The sequence below is a fragment of the Camellia sinensis genome, unplaced genomic scaffold (assembly GCF_055761805.1).
Source record: "Camellia sinensis isolate YWXY unplaced genomic scaffold, ASM5576180v1 Unanchor2, whole genome shotgun sequence".
NCBI lineage: Eukaryota > Viridiplantae > Streptophyta > Magnoliopsida > Ericales > Theaceae > Camellia > Camellia sinensis.
In genome coordinates this window covers 17,965,445-17,991,997 of record NW_028129079.1, presented here as the reverse complement: position 1 = coordinate 17,991,997, position 26,553 = coordinate 17,965,445, and the positions used below count along the sequence as shown (strand labels likewise).

The 26,553-nt window shown below is 36.2% G+C and overlaps 1 protein-coding gene across 1 annotated transcript; it reads left to right on the top strand.

Annotated features, from left to right (window-relative positions):
* Positions 1-21,646: 21,646 nt before the first annotated feature.
* Positions 21,647-23,358, top strand: LOC145815467 (protein MAINTENANCE OF MERISTEMS-like). Its single transcript, XM_082912214.1, has 4 exons — positions 21,647-22,153; positions 22,281-22,442; positions 22,536-23,129; positions 23,212-23,358. Exons 1-4 carry the CDS (start codon positions 21,647-21,649, stop codon positions 23,356-23,358), a joined length of 1,410 nt encoding a protein of 469 aa, XP_082768340.1.
* Positions 23,359-26,553: the final 3,195 nt, after the last annotated feature.

Here is a 26,553-nt window from a genome sequence, read left to right as displayed (position 1 = left end):
AGCGAGCCTGTCCAGTTTATATACACAGCAGCGGGTTTTGATCAGTTTTTTTCATCTTATTTTGATTCCAAGCCCTAGGTCCGACTTCTCTCTCTCCCTACTCACCTTCTTTCTTAGATTTGATCCACTTAGGGTGTGTTTCTACCCTAGATCCTTCATTAAAAAGATAGAGGGAGTCGAGGGCTTTCATTTAATCTGAACATTTGGCGATTTGGAGCACTTTGGTATTTGGGCACTCATCTTTGTCTTCACCATTTGTGTTGTTTTCTTCGAGGTAGGGATTTCCTACTCCATTTTATAGGTTTTGTTCTAAGTTTTGGTATTTTGATATGTTGGGGATACTTTGGTAAATTTTGGGAAAAACCCTAGTTGTATTATTGAATTAATTTGTATAAGTAATTCATGGAATTGGGAAAAGATGGTTAAATTCATGGAATTGGGGAATTCATTGATTAAATGGCGTAATTGGATAATTTAAATCATTTGTATATTGAATTGTTGACATAGTTATTTTCAGTTTAGAAATAACTGTTTTGGGCTATCGGTGGAGGATAGTCGTGATTGTTGTAGACATTGTATGTGGGTTAGGAATAACTGAAACTAATCACATTGGTTAAGTCATTAATTTTGACTATTGCATTGATACAGAAAATACGTGTATTGATTGAGCATTGCATTTGCATACATTGTTTTGATTTATGGAAGTGTTTAATACATTGTATATGCATTTTGTTTGGGAGGAGATAGGGGATGTACTCCACGGTTTAGGGGAAGATAGGGGATGGACCTCTAAACCGGATTTTGTTTGGGAGGAGATAGGGGATGGACTCCATTAGCATCACTTTTATGTGTGCTTATTTATATAGAAGTGTTATATTGATACAGCACTAAAATGTGTATCAATCTGGAAGTATGAAGTGTTTTGATTTGAGCTTGAGTCTCATTTGTTTGTTGATATTGGAAGGATGTGAATATGATATATGTAATTCACTGTTGTAAGTTTGGCCAGGTTCTGAGCCATGTTGATAAAATTGGAAAGTAAAACATATCCTAGACAATAGTGTCATGAGACTGTAAAATGAAGTAATTGAATATCTTGGTTAACCATCTATTGAATGCTAATGCTTTATTCATTGCTTATATGTGGTTTAGTATATTTCTACTGGGCTGTGGCTCACCCTTTATGAGAACATCATTTTCAGGTTCAGGTGATAAACTACCTCCAAGGACTTAGCTTGGGAGGGTTTGGCTTCTGGATTGAAGGAGACTACCTTTAGTTAATTGCCTTTATTTATTAGTACATGTAAACATTCAAGCCTAGGGCTTTTCTTGTATTGAGTTAGAACTCATAGTTTTGTATCCAAGTGTTGGCTTGGAAAGATGTAAGCCTGTAGGGCATTTTATTCGATGTTACATGTAATGCTTTATTTAGTAATACTCTGATGAATGAATTAATAAATTGTCTTCTTTAAATAATGCATGTCTATGGTATATAATGGGTTAATTTTGAGGGTGTTACATATTCAACTTCATTTTTTCTTTAATTTCCAAATAGATCGTTAAGGTATAGTGGTTTCTTGAATGAACTTCCATTTTTAATTTTCTGCAACATCCATTTTTATTCTTATTTAACTTCCTTTTTCCATCAGTTTCTTTTCAACTCAACATCCTTTTTTATTTAATTTCCAAATAGATCGTTAAGGTATAGTGGTTTCTGGATTGAACTTTCATTTTTAATTTTATGCAACTTTCATTTTTATTTTTATTTAACTTCCATTTTTATTCAATTTACTTTTCTATTAAACTTCCTTTTTTATTTAATTTCCAAATAGATCGTTAAGGTATAGTGGTTTCTTTAATGAACTTCCATTTTTAATTTTCTGCAACTTCCATTTTTATTTTTGTTCGACTTCCATTTTTATTCAAGTTATTTTTCAATTCAACTTCTTTTTTTATTTCATTTCAAAATAGATCGTTAAGGTATAGTGGTTTCTTGAATGAAATACCATTTTTAATTTTCTGCAACTTCCATTTTTATTCTTATTTAACTTCCTTTTTCAATCAGTTTCTTTTCTACTCAACTTCCTTTTTTATTTAATTTCAAAATAGATCGTTAAGGTATAGTAGTTTCTGGATTGAACTTTCATTTTTAATTTTATGCAACTTCAATTTTTATTTTTATTCAACTTCCATTTTTATTCAATTTACTTTTCTATTGAACTTCCTTTTTTATTTAATTTCCAAAATGATAGTTAAGGTATAGTGGTTTCATGAATGAACTTCCAATTTTAATTTTCTGCAACCTCCATTTTTATTTTTATTCGACTTCCATTTTTATTTAAGTTATTTTTCTATTCAACTTCATTTTTTCTTTAATTTCCAAATAGATCGTTAAGGTATAGTGGTTTCTTGAATGAACTTCCATTTTTAATTTTCTGCAACTTCCATTTTTATTCTTATTTAACTTCCTTTTTCCATCAGTTTCTTTTCTACTCAACATCCTTTTTTATTTAATTTCTAAATAGATCGTTAAGGTATAGTGGTTTCTGGATTAAACTTTCATTTTTAAATTTATGCAACTTTCATTTTTATTTTTATTCAACTTCCATTTTTATTCAATTTACTTTTCTATTAAACTTCCTTTTTTATTTAATTTGCAAATAGATCGTTAAGGTATAGTGGTTTCTGGATAGAACTTTCATTTTTAATTTTATGGAACTTTCATTTTTATTTTTATTGAACTTCCATTTTTATTCAATTTACTTTTCTATTAAACTTCCTTTTTTATTTAATTTCCAAATAGATCGTTTAGGCATAGTGGTTTCTTGAATAAACATCCATTTTTAATTTACAACAACTTCCATTTTTATTTTTATTCGACTTCCGTTTTTATTCAAGTTATATTTCTATTCAACTTCCTTTTTGAATTAATTTCCAAATAGATCGTTAAGATATAGTGGTTTCTTGAATGAACTTCCAATTTTAATTTTCTGCAACTTCCATTTTTATTTCTATTCAACTTCTTTTTTTATTCAAGTTTCTTTTCTATTCAACTTCGTTTTTTATTTAATTTCCAAATAGATCGTTAAGGTATACTGGTTTCTGGATTGAACTTCCATTTTTAATTTTATGAAACTTTCACTTTTGTTTTTATTCAACTTCCATTTTTAATAAATTTACTTTTCTATTAATCTACCTTTTTTATTTAATTTCCAAATAGATCGTTACGGTATAGTGGTTTCTTGAATGAACTACCATTTTTAATTTTCTGCAACTTCCATTTTTATTCTTATTTAACTTCCTTTCTCAATCAGTTTCTTTTCTACTCAACTTCCTTTTTTATGTAATTTCCAAATAGATCGTTAAGGTATAGTAGTTTCTGGATTGAACTTTCATTTTTAATTTTATGCAACTTTCATTTTTATTTTTATTCAACTTCCATTTTTATTCAATTTACTTTTCTATTGAACTTCCTTTTTTATTTAATTTCCAAATTGATCGTTAAGGTATAGTGGTTTCATGAATGAACATCCATTTTTAATTTTCTGCAACCTCCATTTTTATTTTTATTCGACTTCCATTTTTATTCAAGTTATTTTTCTACTCAACTTCATTTTTTTTTTAATTTCCAAATAGATCGTTAAGGTATAGTGGTTTCTTGAATGAACTTTCATTTTCAATTTTCTGCAACTTCCATTTTTATTTTTATTTAACTTCCTTTTGCCATCAGTTTCTTTTCTACTCAACTTCCTTTTTTATTTATTTTCCAAATAGATCGTTATGGTATAGTGGTTTCTAGATTGAACTTTCATTTTTAATTTTTTGCAACTTTCATTTTTATTTATTTTCAACTTCCATTTTTAATCAATTTACTTTTCTATTAAACTTCCTTTTTTATTTAATTTCCAAATAGATCGTTAAGGTATAGTGGTTTCTTGAATGAACTTTCATTTTTAATTTTCTGCAACCACCATTTTTATTTTTATTCGACTTCCATTTTTATTCAAATTATTTTTCTATTTAACTTCCTTTTTTATTTAATTTCCAAATAGATCGTTAAGGTATAGTTGTTTTTTGAATGAACTTCCATTTTTAATTTTCTGCAACTTCCATTTTTATTCTTATTTAACTTGCTTTTTCAATCAGTTTCTTTTCTACTCAACTTCCTTTTTTATGTAATTTCCAAATAGATCGTTAAGGTATAGTAATTTCTGGATTGAACTTTCATTTTTAATTTTATGCAACTTTCATTTTTATTTTTATTCAACTTCCATTTTTATTCAGTTTACTTTTCTATTTAACTTCCTTTTTTATTTAATTTCCAAATAGATCGTTAAGGTATAGTGGTTTCATGAATGAACTTCCATTTTTAATTTTCTGAAACCTCCATTTTTATTTTTATTCGACCTCCATTTTTATTCAAGTTATTTTTCTATTCAACTTGAGTTTTCTTTTTTAATTTCAAAATAGATCGTTAAGGTATAGTGGTTTCTTGAATGAACTTTCATTTTTAATTTTCTGCAACTTCCATTTTTATTCTTATTTAACTTCCTTTTTCCATCAGTTTCTTTTCATCTCAACTTCCTTTTTTATTTAATTTCCAAATAGATCGTTAAGTTATAGCGGTTTCTGGATTGAACTTTCATTTTTATTTTTATGCAACTTTCATTTTTATTTTTTTTCAACTTCCATTTTTAATCAATTTACTTTTCTATCAAACTTTTTTTTATTTAATTTCCAAATAGATCCTTAAGGTATAGTGGTTTCTTGAATGAACTTCCATTTTTAATTTTCTGCAACTTCCATTTTTATTATAATTATTTTTCTATTTAACTTCCTTTTTTATTTAATTTCCAAATAGATCGTTAAGGTACAGTTGTTTTCTGAATGAACTTCCATTTTTAATTTTCTGCAACTTCCATTTTTATTTTTATTTAACATCCTTTTTCAATCAGCTTCTTTTCTACTCAACTTCCTTTTTTACTTAATTTCCAAATAGATCGTTAAGATATAGTGGTTTCTGGATTGAACTTTCATTTTTAATTTTATGGAACTTTCATTTCTATTTTTATTCAACTTCCATTTTTATTCAATTTACTTTTCCATTAAACTTCCTTTTTTATTTAATCTCCAAATAGATCGATAAGGCATAGTGGTTTCTTGAATAAAATCCATTTTTAATTTTCTGCAACTTCATTTTTATTTTTATTCGGTTTCCATTTTTATTCAAGTTATTTTTCTATTCAACTTCCTTTTTGAATTAATTTCCAAATAGATCGTTATGGTATAGTGGTTTCTTGAATGAACTTCCAATTTTAATTTTCTGCAACTTCCATTTTTATTTCTATTCAACTTCTTTTTTTATTCAAGTGTCTTTTCTATTCAACTTCCTTTTTTATTTAATTTCCAAATAGATCGTTAAGGTATACTGGTTTTTGGACTGAACTTCCGTTTTAAATTTTATGAAACTTTCACTTTTGTGTTTATTCAACTTCCATTTTTAATCAATTTACTTTTCTATTAATCTTCCTTTTTTACTTAATTTCCAAATAGATCGTTAAGGCATAGTGGTTTCTTGAATGAACTACCATTTTTAATTTTCTGCAACTTCCATTTTTATTCTTATTTAACTTCCTTTTTCGATCAGTTTTTTTTCTACTCAACTTCCTTTTTTATGTAATTTCCAAACAGATAGTTAAGGTATAGTAATTTATGGATTGAACTTTCATTTTTAATTTTATGCAACTTTCATTTTTATTTTTATTCAACTTCCATTTTTATTCAATTTACATTTCTATTGAACTTCCTTTTTTATTTAATTTCCAAATTGACCGTTAAGGTATAGTGGTTTCATGAATGAACATCCATTTTTAATTTTCTGCAACCTCCATTTTTATTTTTATTTGACTTCCATTTTTATTCAAGTTATTTTTCTACTCAACTTCATTTTTTTTTTTTAATTTCCAAAAAGATCGTTAAGGTATAGTGGTTTCTTGAATGAACTTTCATTTTCAATTTTCTGCAACTTCCATTTTTATTTTTATTTAACTTCCTTTTGCCATCAGTTTCTTTTCTACTCGACTTCCTTTTTTATTTATTTTCCAAATAGATCGTTAAGGTATAGTGTTTCCTAGATTGAACTTTCATTTTTAATTTTATGCAACTTTCATTTTTATTTATTTTCAACTTCCATTTTTAATCAATTTACTTTTCTATCAAACTTCCTTTTTTATTTAATTTCCAAATAGATCGTTAAGGTATAGTGGTTTCTTGAATGAACTTCCATTTTTTATTTTCTGCAACTTCCATTTTTATTTTTATTCGACTTCCATTTTTATTCAAATTATTTTTCTATTCAACTTCCTTTTTTATTTAATTTCCAAATAGATCGTTAAGGTATAGTTGTTTTTTGAATGAACTTCCATTTTTAATTTTCTGCAACTTCCATTTTTATTCTTATTTAACTTCCTTTTTCAATCAGTTTCTTTTCTACTCAACTTCCTTTTTTATTTAATTTCCAAATAGATCGTTAAGGTATAGTGGTTTCTGCATTGAACTTTCATTTTTAATTTTATGCAACTTTCATTTTTATTTTTTTTCAACATCCATTTTTAATCAATTTACATTTCTATTAAACGTCCTTTTTTATTTAATTTCCAAATAGATCGTTAAGGTATAGTGGTTTCTTGAATGAACTTCCATTTTTAATTTTTTGCAACTTCCATTTTTATTTTTATTCGACTTCCATTTTTATTCAAATTATTTTTCTATTTAACTTCCTTTTTAATTTAATTTCCAAATAGATCGTTACGGTATAGTTGTTTTTTGAATGAACTTCCATTTTTAATTTTCTGCAACTTCCATTTTTATTCTTATTTAACTTCCTTTTTCAATCAGTTTCTTCTCTACTCAACTTCCTTTTTTTTTTAATTTCCAAATAGATCGTTAAGGTATAGTGGTTTCTGGATTGAATTCTAATTTTTAATTTTATGGAACTTTCATTTTTATTTTTATTCAACTTCCATTTTTATTCAATTTACTTTTCTATTAAACTTCCTTTTTTATTTAATTTCCAAATAGATCGTTAAGGCATAGTGGTTTCTTGAATAAACATCCACTTTTAATTTTCTGCAACTTCCAATTTTATTTTTATTCGACTTCCATTTTTATTCAAGTTATTTTTCTATTAAACTTCCTTTTTAAATTAATTTCCAAATAGATCGTTAAGGTATAGTGGTTTCCTGAATGAACTTCCAATTTTAAATTTATGCAACTTTCACTGTTCTGTTTATTCAACTTCCTTTTTTATTTAATTTCCAAATGGATCGTTAAGGTATAGTGTTTTCTGGATTGAACTTCCATTTTTACTTTTCTGCAACTTCCATTTTTTTTTTATTTGACTTTCTTTTTCATTCAAGTTTCTTTTCCACTCAACTTCGTTTTTTAATTAATCTCCAAATAAATCGCTAAGGTATAGTCGTTTCTTGAATGAACTTTCATTTTTAATTTTCTGCAACTTCCATTTTTATTTTTATTTAAATTCCTTTTTTAGTCAAGTTTCTTTTCTACTCAACTTCCTTTTTTATGTAATTTCCAAATAGATCGTTAAGGTATAGTGGTTTCTGGATTGAACTTCCATTCTTAATTTTCTGCAACTTTCATTTTTATTTTTATTCAACTTCCATTTTTATTCAATTTACTTTTTTATTAATCTTTCTTTTTTGTTTAATTTCCAAATAGATCGTTAAGGTATAGTGGTTTATTTAATAAACTTCCATTTTTATTTTTATTCAGCTTCCATTTTTATACCAGTTATTTTTCTATTCAACTTCCTTTTTTATTTACCTTCCAAATAAATCGTTAAGGTATAGTGGTTTCTGGATTGAACTTCCATTTTTAATTTTCTGCAAGTTTCATTTTTATTTTTATTCAACTTCCATTTTTATTAAATTCACTTTTCTATAAAACTTCCTTTTTTATTTAATTTGGAAATAGATCCTTAAGGTATATTGGTTTCTTGAATAAGCTTCCATTTTTAATTTTTTGCAACTTCCATTTTTATTCTTATTTAACTTCCTTTTTCAATCAGTTTCTTTTCTACTCAACTTCCTTTTTTATTTAATTTCCAAATAGATCGTTAAGGTATAGTTGTTTCTGGATTGAACTTTCATTTTTAATTTTATGCAACTTTCATTTTTATTTTTATTCAACTTCCATTTTTTTTCAATTTACTTTTCTATTGACCTTCCTTTTTTATTTAATTTCCAAATAGATCGTTAAGGTATAGTGGTTTCTTGAATGAACTTCCATTTTTAATTTTCTGCAACTTCCATTTTTATTTTTATTCGACTTCCACTTTTATTCAAGTTATTTTTCTATTCAACTTCATTTTCTATTTAATTTCCAAATAGATCGTTAAGGTATAGTGGTTTCTTGAATGAACTTCCATTTTTAATTTTCTGCAACTTCCATTTTTATTTCTATTCAACTACTTTTTTTTATTAAAGTTTCTTTTCTATTCAACTTCCTTTTTTATTTAAGTTCCAAATAGATATTCAAGGTATATTGGTTTCTGGATTGAACTTCCATTTTTAATTTTAGGAAACTTTCACTTTTATTTTTATTCAACCTCCATTTTTAATCAGTTTACTTTTCTATTAATCTTCCTTTTTTATTTAATTTCCAAATAGATCGTTAAGGTATAGTGGTTTCTTTAATGAACTTCCATTTTTAATTTTATGGAACTTCCATTTTAATTTTTATTCAGCTTCCATTTTTATACAAGTTATTTTTCTATTCAACTTCCTTTTTTATTTAACTTCCAAATAGATCGTTAAGGTATAGTGGTTTCTTGAATGAAGTTCCATTTTTAATTTTCTGCAACATCCATTTTTAGTTTTATTTAAATTCCTTTTTTATTTAAGTTTCTTTTCTACTCAACTTCCTTTTTTTATAATTTCCAAATAGATCGTTAAGGTATAGTGGTTTCTTGATTGAACTTCCATTTTTAATTTTCGGCAACTTCCATTTTTATTTTTTTTCAACTTCCATTTTTATTCAATTTATGTTTCTATAAAACTTCCTTTTTTATTTAATTGCCAAATAGATCGTTAAGGTATAGTGGTTTCTTGAATGAACTTCCATTTTTAATTTTCTGCAACTTCCATTTTTATTCTTATTTAACTTCCTTTTTCCATCGGTTTCTTTTCTACTCAACTTCCTTTTTTATTTAATTTCCAAATAGATCGTTAAGGTATATTGGTTTCTGGATTGAACTTTCATTTTTAATTTTATGCAACTTTCATTTTTATTTTCATTCAACTTCCATTTTTATTCAATTTACTTTTCTATTAAACTTCCTTTTCTATTTAATTTCAAAATAGATTTTTAATGTATAGTGGTATCCTCAATGAACTTCCATTTTTAATTTTCTGCAACTTCCAATTTTATTTTTATTCGACTTCCATTTTTGTTCAAGTTATTTTTCTATTTAACTTCCTTTTTTATTTAATTTCCAAACAAATCGTTAAGATATAGTGGTTTTTTGAATGACCCTTCCATTTTTAATTTTCTGCAACTTCCATTTTTATTCTTATTTAACTTCCTTTTCCAATCAGTTTCTTTTCTACTCAACTTCCTTTTTTATTTAATTTCCAAATAGATCGTTAAGGTATAGTGGTTTCTGGATTGAACTTTGATTTTTAATTTTATGCAACTTTCATTATTATTTTTATTCAACTTTGATTTTTATTCAATTTACTTTTCTATTAAACTTCCTTTTTTATTTAATTTCCAAATAGATCGTTAAGGTATAGTGGTTTCTTGAATGTACTTCCATTTTTTATTTTTTGCAACTTCCATTTTTATTTTTAATCGAATTCCATTGTTATTCAAGTTATTTTTCTATTCAACATCCTTTTTTAATTAATTTCCAAATAGATCGTTAAGATATAGTGGTTTCTTTAATGAACCTCCATTTTTAATTTTATGGAACTTCCATTTTTATTTTTATTCAGCTTCCATTTTTATACAAGTTATTTTTCTATTCAACTTCCTTTTTTATTTAACTTCCAAATAGATCGTTAAGGTATAGTGGTTTCTTGATTGAAGTTCCATTTTTAATTTTCTGCAACATCCATTTTTATTTTTATTTAAATTCCTTTTTTATTCAAGTTTCTTTTCTACTCATCTTCCTTTTTTTTGTAATTTCCAAATAGATCGTTAAGGTATAGTGGTTTCTTGATTGAACTTCCATTTTTAATTTTCTGCAACTTCCATTTTTATTTTTATTCAACTTCCATTTTTATTCAATTTACTTTTCTATAAAACTTCCTTTTTTATTTAATTGCCAAATAGATCCTTAAGGTATATTGGTTTCTTGAATGTACTTCCATTTTTAATTTTCTGCAACTTCCATTTTTATTTTTATTCGACTTCCATTTCTCTTCAAGTTATTTTTCTATTCAACTTTTTATTTATTTCATTTCCAAATAGATCGTTAAGGTATAGTGGTTTCTTGAATGAACTACCATTTTTAATTTTCTGCACCTTCCTTTTTTATTCTTATTTAACTTCCTTTTTCAATTAGTTTCTTTTCTACTCAACTTCCTTTTTTATTTAATTTCGAAATAGATCGTTAAGTTATAGTGGTTTCTGGACTGAACTTCCATTTTTAATTTTCTGCAACTTTCATTTTTATTTTTATTCAACTTCCATTTTTATTAAATTTACTTTTCTATAAAACTTCCTTTTTTATTTAATTTGGAAATAGATCCTTAAAGTATATTGGTTTCTTGAATAAGCTTCTATTTTTAATTTTCTGCAACTTCCATTTTTATTTTTATTCGACTTCCATTTTTATTCAAGTTATTTTCCTATTCAACTTCTTTTTTTATTTCATTTCCAAATAGATCGTTAAGGTATAGCGGTTTCGTGAATGAACTACCATTTTTAATTTTCTGCAACTTCCATTTTTATTCTTATTTAACTTCCTTTTTCAATCAGTTTCTTTTCTACTCAACTTCCTTTTTTATTTAATTTCCAAGTAGATCGTTAAGGTATAGTTGTTTCTGGATTGAACTTTCATTTTTAATTTTATGCAACTTTCATTTTTATTTTTATTCAATTTCCATTTTTATTCAATTTACTTTTCTTTTGAACTTCCTTTTTTATTTAATTTCCAAATAGATCGTTAAGGTATAGTGGTTTCTTTAATGAACTTCCATTTTTAATTTTCTGCAAATTTCATTTTTATTTTTATTCGACTTCCGTTTTTATTCAAGTTATTTTTCTATTCAACTTCTTTTTTTATTTCATTTCCAAATAGATCGTTAAGGTATAATGGTTTCTTGAATGAACTTCCAAGTTTAATTTTCTGCAACATCCATTTTTATTTCCGTTCAACTTCTTTTTTTATTCAAGTTTCTTTTCTATTCAACTTCCTTTTTTATTTAATTTCCAAATAGATCGTTAAGGTATACTGCTTTCTGGATTGAACTTCCATTTTTAATTTTCTGCAACTCCCATTTTTATTTTTATTCAACTTCCATTTTTATTCAATTTACTTTTCTATAAAACTTCCTTTTTTATTTAATTTCCAAATAGATCCTTAAGGTATATTGGTTTCTTGAATGAACTTCCATTTTTAATTTTCTGCAACTTCCATTTTTATTTTTATTTCAATTCCTTTTTTATTCAAGTTTCTTTTCTACTCAACTTCCTTTTTTATGTAATTTCCAAATAGATCGTTAAGGTATAGTGGCTTCAGGATTGAACTTCCATTTTTAATTTTCTGCAACTTCCAATTTTATTTTTATTCAACTTCCATTTTTATTCAATTACTTTTCTATAAAACTTCCTTGTTTATTTAATCTGGAAATAGATCCCTAAGGTATGGTGGTTTCTGGATTGAACTTTTGTTTTTAATTTTCTGCAACTTCCATTTTTATTTTTATTCGACTTCCATTTTTATTCAAGTTATTTTTCTATTCAACTTCTTTTTTTATTTCATTTCCAAATTGATCGTTAAGGTATAGTGGTTTCCTGAATGAACAACCATTTTTAATTTTCTGCAACTTCCATTTCTATTCTTATTTAACTTCCTTTTTCAATCAGTTTCTTTTCTACTCAACTTCCTTTTTATTTAATTTCCAATTAGATCGTTAAGGTATAGTGGTTTCTGGATTGAACTTTCATTTTTAATTTTATGCAACTTTCATTTTTATTTTTATATTCAACTTCCATTTTTATTCAATTTATTTTTCTATTGAACTTCCTTTTTTATTTAATTTCCAAATAGATCGTTAAGGTATAGTGGTTTCATGAATGAACTTCCATTTTTAATTTTCTGCAACCTCCATTTTTATTTTTATTCGACTTCCATTTTTATTCAAGTAATTTTTCTATTCAACTTCATTTTTTATTTAATTTCCAAATAGATCGTTAAGGTATAGTGGTTTCTTGAATGAACTTCCACTTTTAATTTTCTGCAACTTCCATTTTTATTCTTATTTAACTTCCTTTTTTCCATCAGTTACTTTTCTATTCAACTTCCTTTTTTATTTAATTTCCAAATAGATCGTTAAGGTATAGTGGTTTCTGGATTGAACTTTCATTTTTAATTTTATGCAACTTTCATTTTTATTTTTATTCAACTTCCATTTTTATTCATTTAATTTTCTATTAAACTTTCTTTTTTATTTAATTTCCAAATAGATCGTTATGGTATATGTAACAAGCCCGCGGGGGACCTCGCTACAGCTCGGACTCGACTTTTGCAGTCACGGTTCTAAATCTGAACCAAAGAGTCCAAATCCGGCAAATCGTTTTAAGAAAACAGATTTTTGAAAGAAGTGCCAAACATGGACTGCTTTGCCAGATACAGAGTCGCCACCTAAATATTTTATTTTGGGAAATTTAGGAAACCCTGACTCGGTGCCAAAAGGCCACGTGTCCGTCATCACCAAAGTTGCCTCGGTTCGGGAACTTGGGTACGATTGGGGAAGGTCACTTCGTGAGCACCCCCGCTCGCCCGGTCATAGACCGGCCTCTACTAACCATGATATCAATTTTTGAAAACATTGTGAGTTCTTATTCCGGTTATTTAGCCTAGATTACTATGTGATGCTCACAGCATATAAATATAGACTGGATCGCCCGAATTGGAACAAAACATTTCATGCTTGTTTATTTAAAAATGGTTTGATGATGCTACTCGCAAGTAGGCTAAGACGTGGATTTGCCACCCTCAGGTGGGCTTAGAAAACATGATTTTGCCACTATCTAGTGGGCTTAAAACACACATTTAATGAATTATTCCAATTCAAATAACCCAACCTTCACCCACAGGCATTCAGGCAGTTACATCACATTAGCAATTAGCCTCATGGTAAGCATGCTATTCATGGCAGTCACTCACACGCATGCAAGGATGCTAAAGCATAAAACTTACCGAGTACTCCAAGCCAAAAAAAAAGGAAGTTAATTAGAAATCATGCATGATCCTAAGTATACAAAAATGCCTAATGCAACACATGCAAAATGCAACTATAGCAGGCTCGGCTATTCTAAGATGGTATATGAAATGCTACAACTATCATGTATTCAATTTAGAATTGAAAGTACAATGCGGTTAGTATGATGTGCCGAGTCCGGTGCATGCAATACAGATGGATGATGCAAACATGCTGTCATACTGTATGCTAATTTAAATATGCCCTAATCTAACCATCATAAGCGGATAAATAAAAGGGAGAAAGACGTGGGGTTGGAAGACATACATCACACTCACGCACACTTATTACAGTTATGCCCTCACTCGGAGGGTCCGAATAAATAATACAGTCCAAATATTACAGTCCCCAAAATAAAAGAATATTACAGTCCAAAATATTATAGAAATTCTAATTAATTAATGAATTAACTAGAAAGCAAATAAATTGGCGTGCAAGTCAGGGACTGCCTTGCTTCTGGTGGATGATGCATGTCCGGACTGTCTTGCGCGGAAATCCACCGGAATGCCCCAATTAGCCTCTGTTTACACCTGTTCTTGAAATGCGTGCCAAGCCCCAAAAGTTTGCTGATTCCTGGTTTTGCTGTAATAGAGAGCAGGAAAGGGGCATAGCAATGTATTTGCACAAATATATGCATGTCTCGATCCTCGTGCCACCAATCACGCATACCGAGGCATGATGGTCGAGGAGTCGAAATGCACAATTCAATATAGGATGAATGCACATGAAACTACAGCTAAAACCTAACTCCATCATGGATAATCCGGAGTGTCGGTGACTGGGGAATTGAGACACATTCCGTCACTCGGAGTACGAAATGTACCTCGTTTCCCGTGCCCGGGCTAACTCCTTTTCCGGACACGATGCAATATGCATGATATGCATGAAGTGCAACTAAGATACAATCCTAACATACAAAGTGCTATGGAAATGAGATGCCTCAAAATGCGTGTACGCGGGCACGCAAACCGAGGCGATGATATGTGTCTCGAAATACGTGCACGCGGGCACGCAAACCGAGGAAATGATACGTGTTTCGAAATACGTGCACGCGGGCACGCAAACCGAGGAAATGATACGTGTCTCGAAATACGTGCACGCGGGCACGCAAACCGAGGAAATGATACGTGTCTCGAAATACGTGCACGCGGGCACGCAAACCGAGGAAATGATACGTGTCTCGAAATACGTGCACGCGGGCACGCAAACCGAGGCGATGATATGTGTCTCGAAATACGTGCACGCGGGCACGCAAACCGAGGCGATGACAGATGATATGAAAATGAGATGCCTCGAAGTACATGCACACGGGCACGCAAACCGAGGCAATGCATACGCAATGCAAATGACATGGAAAATGACAAATGGACTTATACTAACATGAGAGAGCCTCAGCCACACTTACATAAGATGCCGATGGCAGAAAATGAGGTGCCTCGAAATGCGTGCACACGGGCACGCAAACCGAGGCGATGCATACGCAATGCAAATGACATGGAAAATGACAAATGGACTTATACTAACATGAGAGAGCCTCAGCCACACTTACATAAGATGCCGACGGATAAAAAAGGAGCGCCTCGAAATGCGTGCACACGGGCACGCAAACCGAGGCGATGACGAAATGCAATGCAACATGGCAAAAATGATATGCAAGCATACTAACAGAATTTCAGCAACAAAATATGAGGGAAAACAGTCCCGAAATGAAGCGAAATGACATGAAATGCAAGGAAATGTCCCGAAATGCAACATTAGGCATCCGAAATGGCCTATAGCCATACTAAACATGCACAACATGGACATGCAATGCAAAGACAGAAGCTAGACAGTCCCAAAATAAGCACTTTTCCAGTTATAAACATGGCCAAACATCAAATATAGGTATGGCAAAAATAGCATACAAGAATAGGGGCCAAGATAGGGGTAATGAAGCAAGTGGTATAAGATAAACCCAAACTGAAAAATTTCCTTCTACAACACTGAAGATGGACCAAAAATATGAACATTTACAGTATATGGAAGCCTCAAAATCAGTATACAAACATGCTAAAAATATGATGCAAAATAAGGCTCAAAAGGTGCTAAAACATGAAGTGTATAAAATAATCACCAAAAAGAAAAAAAGTGTGAATGAAACATGAAGTATAGGCCAAAATAAGACAACTTTCAGTTCGGACCAAGGTCCAAAAACAGAAACAAAGAGGGCTACTAATTTATGCAAAAAAGGGGCCAAATAGGGGATATAACTACAAGTGACATATGGAAACACCAAACAATGTTGAGCCCTTCTCCAATGTTGAAGAGGGGCTCAAAATAAGCCCTAAATTAGTTTACCACATGCTCGAAAATAAATTACTCATGGGTCAAAAATAGCATGCAAAATTATGATATACAAGATGGTCAAAGAAGCAAGTGTATTATGGAGGGCTCAAACAGGGTTGAGCCCTTGATGAGAAGTGAAGATGAGCTCAAAATATGGCCCTTTTCAGTTAAGGCCGAAGCTCAACACAAAAAGCATGCATGGCTTACATATTGATTAAGAAAAAGGGTCAAAAGGGTAAAAGTGTAACTTACCCTTGAAGATCTAGACTTTGGTTGCTTCTTGGATGGATTTGCTGCTCCTTTGGCCTTCAAGAACCCTTCTTTGTTGCTGGAAATGAGATAGTGGTGGTAGGGCTTGGTGGTGTAGAAGAAATGAAGGTTAAGGAGTTAGGGTTTTTTTGAAGTTTTGAGAGTTATAACAATGGAGTTTAGGGTTGAGCCTTGGAGATGAATTTTTCTAACCTCTATGAAGAAGACCCTCAGCTGGTTTATATGGTCAAGAAAGGGGTGTAAAAGGGGGGTCAAATGGAGAGGAAAACTCTCTCCCAAAATATCCCCCGGATACAGAAAATATCTGGGGGATATTGCCCCACAGCTGGAAAGGGCACAGTGAGGAGAGCACGGCCGGCCGCTCACTTTGGCCGGAGGTGGCCGGCCGGCCACACCCCCTAGCCGGCCGGCTAGGGGTCAAAAGGGTCAACCAGATTTTCTGGCCGGCCAGGTATTGGGGAGGTAGCCCTATGTGTGTACAGCACAACCATGTAATTGAAATTCCAAGAAAGTGGGCCCAAGGGGTTCAACAATGGCTCGGAAAGAGGGGGTCAAAAGGGTCAAGTTGACTTACTGGCCGGCCATGAACTTTTAGTGGCCTCCCAGGTGTGTAGATCACAGATATGTGGTTCAAAGTTCAAGAAAAAAGGTCCAAGGGGTTCAACATTAGCCCGGAAGAAAAGGGTCAAAAGGGTCAGGTGACCTTAATGGCCGGCCATGAACTTTTAGTGGCCTCCCAGGTGTGTAGATCACAGATATGTGGTTGAAAGTTGGCAACGCTAGCTCTAAGGTATTCAACATTAGCCCGGAAGTGCGAAAAACGGGCGCTGGGAGGCTCGGGAGGAGAGATAACTGGTTGCTGCAACAATTGCTGGCCTCCCACCCTTCAGTGACCTTCTTTGGGATAAAACAGAGGTACCTGCCAAAAATGAGCGAGAACCGTTGCAAAACGAATGTTCCGGAGCCAAAACACGCAGTTCGGGGTCCCGGAAATGGGCTGTTAAGCACCGAAAATTGTATTCGACCTCGAAGTGGGTTTCTCAGCCCCCAGTGTCCCTCAAAAGGGATGAAATAAGATGTATGCCAAAAATCAGAGCAATAGGAGACGGTCAAGCGGTCCCGAACCGAGGCACACGGCCTGACGGCTCCGAAAACCGGGAACCGGACTCCGAAATGGGCAAAATGGCCTATGGCCACCAAATGTAGCCTACGGACATTGAGAGATGGTCTACGGGACCTCTCCCTCCCTTCAGGAAAAGAAACAGAGAAAACCGAGTCTGGTTCGCAAACCGAGACAAGGCACAGAAAAGGGTTCGGGAGTCCGGAGGTAGGGCTCACAGCCGCAACTCCGAATCTTCTGAACAAGCACATTATGCAATATCACCCAGCGCTCAATCGGTGACGTCTGAGTCTTAGGGTCGGTCAAAAATGGGGTGTCTACAGTTGCCCCTCTTTGACAGAACTCGGAAGTCACAAGTGACGGGAGTGAATGTCAAAGCCCAGAGACGACCCATTTTTGACAAGGCCGAAGACTTAGACAAACATACAAGATAAACAGAAATGTGCCCGCAGGCAGGGGGCAAAATGCAAATGATATGCAAGAAACCGAAGGTAACCCAATGATCGCAAATGCAGCAAGCTGTAATGAAGCAAGTATTCGTAAATAGATGCAACAGTTTTAAGCAAGGATGCAAAGCAACAACTACATTTCATGCAGTTAAGAATGCGGAGGATTATTCAATCCCCGCCACGTCTCACACGGAGAAGATACGATACCTGTGCGATTCGTCTGGTCGCACCAGCCTCAATTGAACCGTACATACAATATCGTGCCTGCAAAAGAGAGAAATTGCAACAAGTACAATATGCTAACAACAAATATTTAACGCGATTCCGAAAGTTTCGACACACGCGGCGTCGGTGAGTGTATGCATCGCAATGCAAGAGTGGAACATGCGCGACAACGCATGCTCCAACACAAAGGTATACAAATAACAAGAAATGTACATGACAATGTGAGTATGCCCGTGCGAATGCAAGATATGTGCATGAAAGTACAAAAACGAGTATGAATCAGGGTGTTCATTCGTCGTGAAACAATGAGTACGGAAACGCGTGTTTCGGCGAAGGTGACTCGATCATGGCCTCCGATCTGCTTCCTTGAAAGGTTACAACTCATTCAAAAAGGATACACTTTGATTTTGATGAATGATGATGAGACACATGTCAGAACTTGAAACCGAAGTCTCGACGGAGCAATTTCGCGACCGGAAATGTACTTTTCTTGAACTTTTTCAGGTCCCGGGAACTCCGATCTTCCTCAAAATTTGCAGAGAGCTAGGTGAGCATGTGGGGAGCATGGCCGGCCACTTATCTTCCCAAGGGGGGGTGTCCAACCAGTTTCCACAAAAGCTAATGGCTGGCCGGCCATTTCTGCAAAAAGCAGATGGCTGGCCAGCTAGAAACAGGGGCCGGCCGGCCATGCCCTTTTCCCGAGGGTATTTCGGTCTTTTTGCCTCCTTTTTGCATGCCTTTCATCCAAGGCTTGAAGCCTATAAATAGCAGCCGAACCCCATTTCATTTCTTGTCTCTTTCAACACTTTTCTCTCCAGTTTTGAGTTTTACGCGCGTTTTCCAACGCCTCGCGCAAATTGTTTTCGTAAAAACACTTAGTTTTAAACACTTTGGAGCGATTAAATTCCGGCTTCGGAGCTTCTTTTTGCATTTCCACCACTTGAGGTAAGTTCATCTTAATATTTAGAATATTTTCTCGGGAGTTGACTTTTGTTGACTTTTTATTTCCCGAGAGTTGACTTTTGTTGACTTTTTCCAATTTTTGCGCATTTTGTTCATTTTTGCTCCCCTTTTGCAGATTCTTGAAAATGGCGGGTATTTCTTCTCACGGTGGGGGTTTCCCAGGTGCCGGAGATGACTTCGATCCCATGACTCTACCTCCGAGGACCCGACCTTTCGTGCCCGAGAGGTACCGTCCGGCAGTGCACGTCCTCCCTCGTGCCGTTTTCCGTCATTTTACCAGTTTCGACGAGAGAGCACCTGCGGATCTGCTTCTCAGAGAGCCGGAGCAGCATCTCTCTCACGAGGCCCGAGAGGTATTTACCTCATCTTCCGTTTTTTTACATTTCGCACCCTTGCCATGCTTAAACATTTAGCTTGTGACATAGTACTTTGCTTACATCTTTGAACATGTAGTTTCAACATTCAAATTTCTGAACACTCGGTTCATTAATTAATTGCGAACACACAGCCCACATTAGAACACACAGCTCAAACACTGATTTGTCGAACACACAGTCCGAATTCGAAAGTGAACACACAGCCCACATTTTAAATTTTCTGAACACGCAACCCAGATAGATAGTGAACACGCAGCCCACAGTTTAACTGAAAGTTGAACACGCAGCCCAAATTTCAAATTTTCTGAACACGCAGCCCAGGTAGATAGTGAACACGCAGCCCACAAGTTAACTGAAAGTTGAACACGCAGCCCAAATTTCAAAATTTTCTGAACACGCAGCCCAGGTAGATAGTGAACACGCAGCCCACAAATTAACTGAAAGTTGAACACGCAGCCCAAATTTCAAAATTTTCTGAACACGCAGCCCAGGTAGATAGTGAACACGCAGCCCACAAATTAACTGAAAGTTGAACACGCAGCCCAAATTTCAAATTTTCTGAACACGCAGCCCAGGTAGATAGTGAACACGCAGCCCACAAATTAACTGAAAGTTGAACACGCAGCCCAAATTTCAAAATTTTCTGAACACGCAGCCCAGGTAGATAGTGAACACGCAGCCCACAAATTAACTGAAAGTTGAACACGCAGCCCAAATTTCAAATTTTCTGAACACGCAGCCCAGGTAGATAGTGAACACGCAGCCCACAAATTAACTGAAAGTTGAACACGCGGCCCAAATTTCAAATTTTCTGAACGCGCAGCCCAGGTAGATAGTGAACACGCAGCCCACAAATTAACTGAAAGTTGAACACGCAGCCCAAATTTCAAAATTTTCTGAACACGCAGCCCAGGTAGATAGTGAACACGCAGCCCACAAATTAACTGAAAGTTGAACACGCGGCCCAAATTTCAAATTTTCTGAACACGCAGCCCAGGTAGATAGTGAACACGCAGCCCACAAATTAACTGAAAGTTGAACACGCAGCCCAAATTTCAAAATTTTCTGAACACGCAGCCCAGGTAGATAGTGAACACGCAGCCCACAAATTAACTGAAAGTTGAACACGCAGCCCAAATTTCAAAATTTTCTGAACACGCAGCCCAGGTAGATAGTGAACACGCAGCCCACAAATTAACTGAAAGTTGAACACGCAGCCCAAATTTCAAAATTTTCTGAACACGCAGCCCAGGTAGATAGTGAACACGCAGCCCACAAATTAACTGAAAGTTGAACACGCAGCCCAAATTTCAAATTTTCTGAACACGCAGCCCAGGTAGATAGTGAACACGCAGCCCACAAATTAACTGAAAGTTGAACACGCAGCCCAAATTTCAAAATTTTCTGAACACGCAGCCCAGGTAGATAGTGAACACGCAGCCCACAAATTAACTGAAAGTTGAACACGCAGCCCAAATTTCAAATTTTCTGAACATGCAGCCCAGGTAGATAGTGAACACGCAGCCCACAAATTAACTGAAAGTTGAACACGCGGCCCAAATTTCAAATTTTCTGAACGCGCAGCCCAGGTAGATAGTGAACACGCAGCCCACAAATTAACTGAAAGTTGAACACGCAGCCCAAATTTCAAAATTTTCTGAACACGCAGCCCAGGTAGATAGTGAACACGCAGCCCACAAATTAACTGAAAGTTGAACACGCGGCCCAAATTTCAAATTTTCTGAACACGCAGCCCAGGTAGATAGTGAACACGCAGCCCACAAATTAACTGAAAGTTGAACACGCAGCCCAAATTTCAAAATTTTCTGAACACGCAGCCCAGGTAGATAGTGAACACGCAGCCCACAAATTAACTGAAAGTTGAACACGCGGCCCAAATTTCAAAATTTTCTGAACACGCAGCCCAGGTAGATAGTGAACACGCAGCCCACAAATTAACTGAAAGTTGAACACGCGGCCCAAATTTCAAATTTTCTGAACACGCAGCCCAGGTAGATAGTGAACACGCAGCCCACAAATTAACTGAAAGTTGAACACGCAGCCCAAATTTCAAATTTTCTGAACATGCAGCCCAGATAGATTTCGCATGTAGCTTATTTCACTTCATCGATACACAGCCCATTTCATCTCTTTGGCACACAGCCCATTCATTTCATTGGCACACAGCCCATTTCATCTCTTTGGCACACAGCCTATTCATTTCATTATTGACACATGTATTCATTCTGAATGCAGGGTGGTTCCCGCAGTGTGCGAGGGTATGGCTCCACCATGGCACGAGATTGGTATGCTGAGCTCCCGAAGGGCGTCAGAGACTTAGTAGACTTGGCAGGGTTTGGGCCCTTCTGCGCCGGGTTGTCACGCTGTCCTGCTAGGAGGACCTTGATGGCAGCTTTGGTAGAGAGATGGTGGGACACCACCAATTCCTTTCATTTCTCTGCCACCGGGGACATGACCATGACCCCTTTTGACTTTGCTGTATTGACCGGCCTTGATGTCGGAGGTTGGGCCATCCCCTATGACGAGGATATGGGCGAGTGGGAGGCTGCCTGGATGTATTTGTTGGGGGCTCGCCCACCTGTTGATAGGGTTTCAGGGAGAGTCAGATATACTTGGTTCTCCTCCCATTTCCGGCGGGCTGAGATGGTGCCCGAGACTCCTGAGGAGACAGAGCAGTATGCTCGTGGCTTCCTGATGTTCCTCTTCGGGACTACCCTGTTCGCCGACAGAGGGAACACCATTGGGCTATATCTGTTGAGCGCTCTAGTCGACCTATCACAGGTCAGTAGATATGATTGGGGTGGCGCTGGCCTGGCTACCCTCTACTTTTACATGAGCGCGACCTCCCGCGGGCGGGGCGATTTGCTTGGCGGCTACTGGAGAGCCTGGGAGGTACTTTCTGTCCCCTTGATTTACATTTCTGCTTCTCATTACTTGTACATCGCATACACAGCGCACTTTTACAGTCTGTATTTTGCTCTCAGCATTTTGTACTTATATTCTGCACTGCTTCTCTCAGTTATGGGCTTATGTATACTTCCCATCGTTAGCCCCAGTGCTGGAGGTGGTGGGGATTCCCGTGACCCCATATTCATTGATATTTGAGGGCCCGCACCGGGCGAGGCCTCGAGAGACCCTGGTTCGCCTGCGACAGTACTTCGACACTGTGCGACACTCAGAGGTACTTCAGAACTTTCAGTTCTTTTCATTTTCATCTTTGACTTGCTCTGTATATTCTCATTCTCTGATTGGTTTATACATTTATCATCCGCAGATTACTTGGCAGCCTTGGGCACCCTTGGGTGATGATCTCCTACTTCAGTATACCGGAGCATCAGGCATCTCCCGGTATAGGGTCCTGCTCGAAGGGCCAGTCGGCAGAGTTTGGTTCCTGGGGGAGCGCTTTCTGTGCCAGGTACGGGGGTATCTTTCTCAGGATGTTCCCGCGGTACCTCCAGCTAGTATGCGGACCGCTGACAGGCTCTCTTACTCAGAGGTAGTCGGCGCCATGCTGGGCAGTGATGCTTTGTTATATGTTGCGGAGGGGGACTACGCCACCTATCGTCACATATATTTGATGCCTCCATTGACAGAAGCTCGTATTCCGATGATGAGACCTGCCGGTACGTCATCCTCGGATCAGGCTCAGGCTCGAGCTACAGACATCCCTTCTTCTAGTAGGGCTGGCGCATCTAGAGGTGGGAGTAGACCGTTTCCTCCGAACCCGTCGATTCATCCTCATCTGGGATGGCCAGATATGCCTACTGAGTTGATGGCGTGGCAGTATGGGACTAGCTCTCCGATTCCAATTCCACTAGAGCCTCCGATGCCCAGTGATCGATATGCCATTGATCCGGACTCACCGCCGGTATGCTCCACTTTCGTCATTCATCATTTCAGATGTTTAGATACTCATTTGTTCACTGATGATTATGAACTCATTTTTGCAGCCATCGCGAGGGTACATGGAGGAGATGGTTGAGCTGGTGGCCACACTCGAGGGCATGGTCCTACGCAGGGAGGCACAGTTGTCTGTTGCGGGCATTCAGGTACCCTTCAGTTTTTTGGCATTTATCATACTTCTGATGACATGCTGATTTCTACTGCATCGATAGACTACTTGTGTAGAGCACATCTGACACACACCTCACTTGTACACTGTATTTACATGCACCCACTTTACGTAGCTTTTGCTTGTATCTGCATCTGATGTATATATTCGGACTGATGTATTTGAATTGAACTCTTTGTTTTCAGATGCCTTCATGGTCCGGTCAGCCACAGACCAGGCCACCTGGGCCTCATTGGGGAGCTGGGCCATCTGGGCCTTATCAAGGAGTTGGGCCATCTGGGCCTTATCAGGGGGAGGGGTCATCTCGGCCTTCCCGAGGAGCCGGGCCATCTAGGCCATTTCGAGGAGCTCGAGGGGGGCCTGTCCGCAGACGCAGGGCTCATGTCGTGGAGGTGGAGTCTGATGAGGAGGAGGAGGAGGAGGCTACCGACCGTCAGTTCGAGACATCTGTCGAGGAGGGAGGCTCCGGTTTTGGCTCGGGGAACAGAGGCGAGGCTGAGGAGGATCCTGAGGACGACAGCTCCGACTCTGATGATGGTGTGGAGGTTGTTCCACAAAAGAGGACCAGGCGGGCTTCTCGTTCCCGTTCCCGAGGATTTTGATGTTGCTATTTCCTGCTTTATTTTTCTTTTACTAGTAGTTTGTAGCACTTTTGCTCATTGTTAGGCAGTTTTGTTTTTGTAAAACCTGTACCTTTTGTTCGTTGTAAAGCATGATGAAATGAAATAGCTTTTGAAAAGGTGTTTGTATTTTGAACTTTTAGCATCGTATCGCATCATTTATTTCGCACAAAAATGAATTTGAAAGGAAATGTACGTTGTGTAATCACCAAATCAGGTAGTGAACCGACGCAACAAACTAAACAACTCAACTTACTAAGGTATAACAGAATCTTTAGCAAGTTTACAACTCGATAAGCAAAATGCAACAACGCAAATAAACAAGACTTTAACAAAAATTGCTTAAACAGAGAGCAATGACTCAAAACACAAAACACGTCCGCTCGACAAACAACTCGATAAGCAAAATGCAACAACTCGATAAGCAAAATGCAACAACAACAAAGTGTACTTCTGACGATCTGGGCATCGGAACGCATCCGGGATGAAGGCCTTTGAGTTTCCCGTTGCATGGAAATGCTTGGAGTTCTCCTTCGAAGAGTAAAACAGGGCCGAGGAGACACACTGCAGCATTGCTAGCCATCCCGGGGAGCTGGCCGGCCATTTTTGCAAAAGGTGAATGGCTAGCCAGCCAGAGATATGCCACGGCATGGAGGACTAGAGAGCTTCTGGCCCCCTGCTTCAACCTTCAGTTGCACTTTGTCAGATGAATGCGTGGATTGGCTCAAAGAGGAGGTACAATTTGGGCCCAGCTTGGCATCAGATGCTCCGTCCAGCTCTGGAAGGGGACACAGAGATACTTGATTCAACTATGCCCCAAATTTATTGCTTATTTAGCATTTTCAAGTTTTCTTTATGACTGTACTAAAATAAGCAACCTCGATTGTAATGCAAGAGCAAGAGAACTCTATTTTGAAATCGATGAAATTGAAAGTTATGGTACTGAAAATTTTCCACTTTTGATCCAAAAATGGTCTAAGTCGTAAAAAGATTGATTTGAACAAAGTCAACTTTTATTAAAACTTTTCAAAACTATTTTCGATGTGGATCAGAACTGGACATGCCGAAAATCTGTCACCGAGATACACAACCTCAGATCCCTGCAACTGGAAAGTTGCCCCTAGTCTGAAGAACAATGCGGCACTCCAAAGCAACGGAAAGTTGCCCCTAGTTTGAAAAGCACTGTACCGGAGATCACGGTAAATGCTGATAGATAAAGATGACTGAGATGATCGAAATGGACAAAGTTGATCGGGGAAAAGTTTATGACTGAACTTCAAGACGAAGCTGCCTACGTATCCCAAAGATGGGAATCAAGTCTTACGTAGTTCAGGCTAAGGTTCACTCGAGTATTTTCACTCTCCTTTTGCGCTCTAACTTTTGCCAAGGCCGCCCTTTGCGGGTTTTCAACCTTGCGAGCTCAGTTTTTATATTTTCTAATTTTTTGTGCTCTGAATCTTGCCTAGGTCGCCCTTTCGGGTTTTCGGCCTAGCGAGCCTCTCAAGGATAGTATTTCTTCAACTTGTCCATATTGATCGGTTGTGAGAACTCCAAGCCATCTAGATCCATCAGAACCACAGCCCCACCTGACCAGATAGCTTTGATGATGTAAGGACCAGTCCAATTAGGTTTGAACTTGCCCCTTGGGTCGTGGATGGGAGCTCGGTTGTCCTTGAGCACCAAATCTCCTTCTTTCAGATTCCTGGACTTAACCTTCTTGTTGAAAGCCCGGGCAATTCTGCGTTGATAACCTTGGATGTGGTACAGCGCTTTCAGTCTTCTTTCATCAAAGAGCATGAGTTCTTCGAATCTGCTTTGCTGCCAATCTGCTTCGGCTATTTGGCATTCAGCCAATACTCGTAATGATGGGACCTCAATCTCAATGGGTAGAACAGCCTCCATTCCATAGACCAATGAATATGGAGTCGCTCCAGTAGAAGTTCTGATTGAAGTCCTGTAGCCCCACAGAGCAAATGGCAGCTTGTCTGGCCAATCTCGATAGGTTTCCACCATCTTCTGTAGTATATGCTTGATATTCTTGTTGGCGGCCTCAACCGCTCCATTGGTCTGCGGCCGGTATGTAGATGACTTATGAAAAGCCACATTGTATTTCTCCAACAAGTCTATCACTTCTTTCTTGAAGTGGGAACCATTATCTGAAATTATCTCATTTGGCACCCCGTAGCGACAGATGATGTTGTTCCTGATGAACTTTGCGACATGCGACGCCTTCAACACCGCGTATGATTGGGCCTCGACCCACTTTGTGAAATAATCTATCGCTACCAGGATAAACTCATGCCCGTTGGACCCCTTCGGGGTAACAGCTCCGATCACATCAATTCCCCAGACCGAAAAAGGCCACGGCGAAGTCATGTTGTAAAGTTTTGACGGCGGGATGTTCATGCGATTTGCATGAATTTGACATTTGTGGCATCGCCGAACAAAGCTAATACAATCCTCCTCCATGGTTGACCAGTAGTAGCCCTGCCTGAGGATCTTTCTGGCCAGCATTACTCCATTCATGTGTGCACCGCACTCCCCCCCATGGATGGCTTCCATCAGGCATTTTGACTCTTCAGCTTCTACACAGAGCTTAT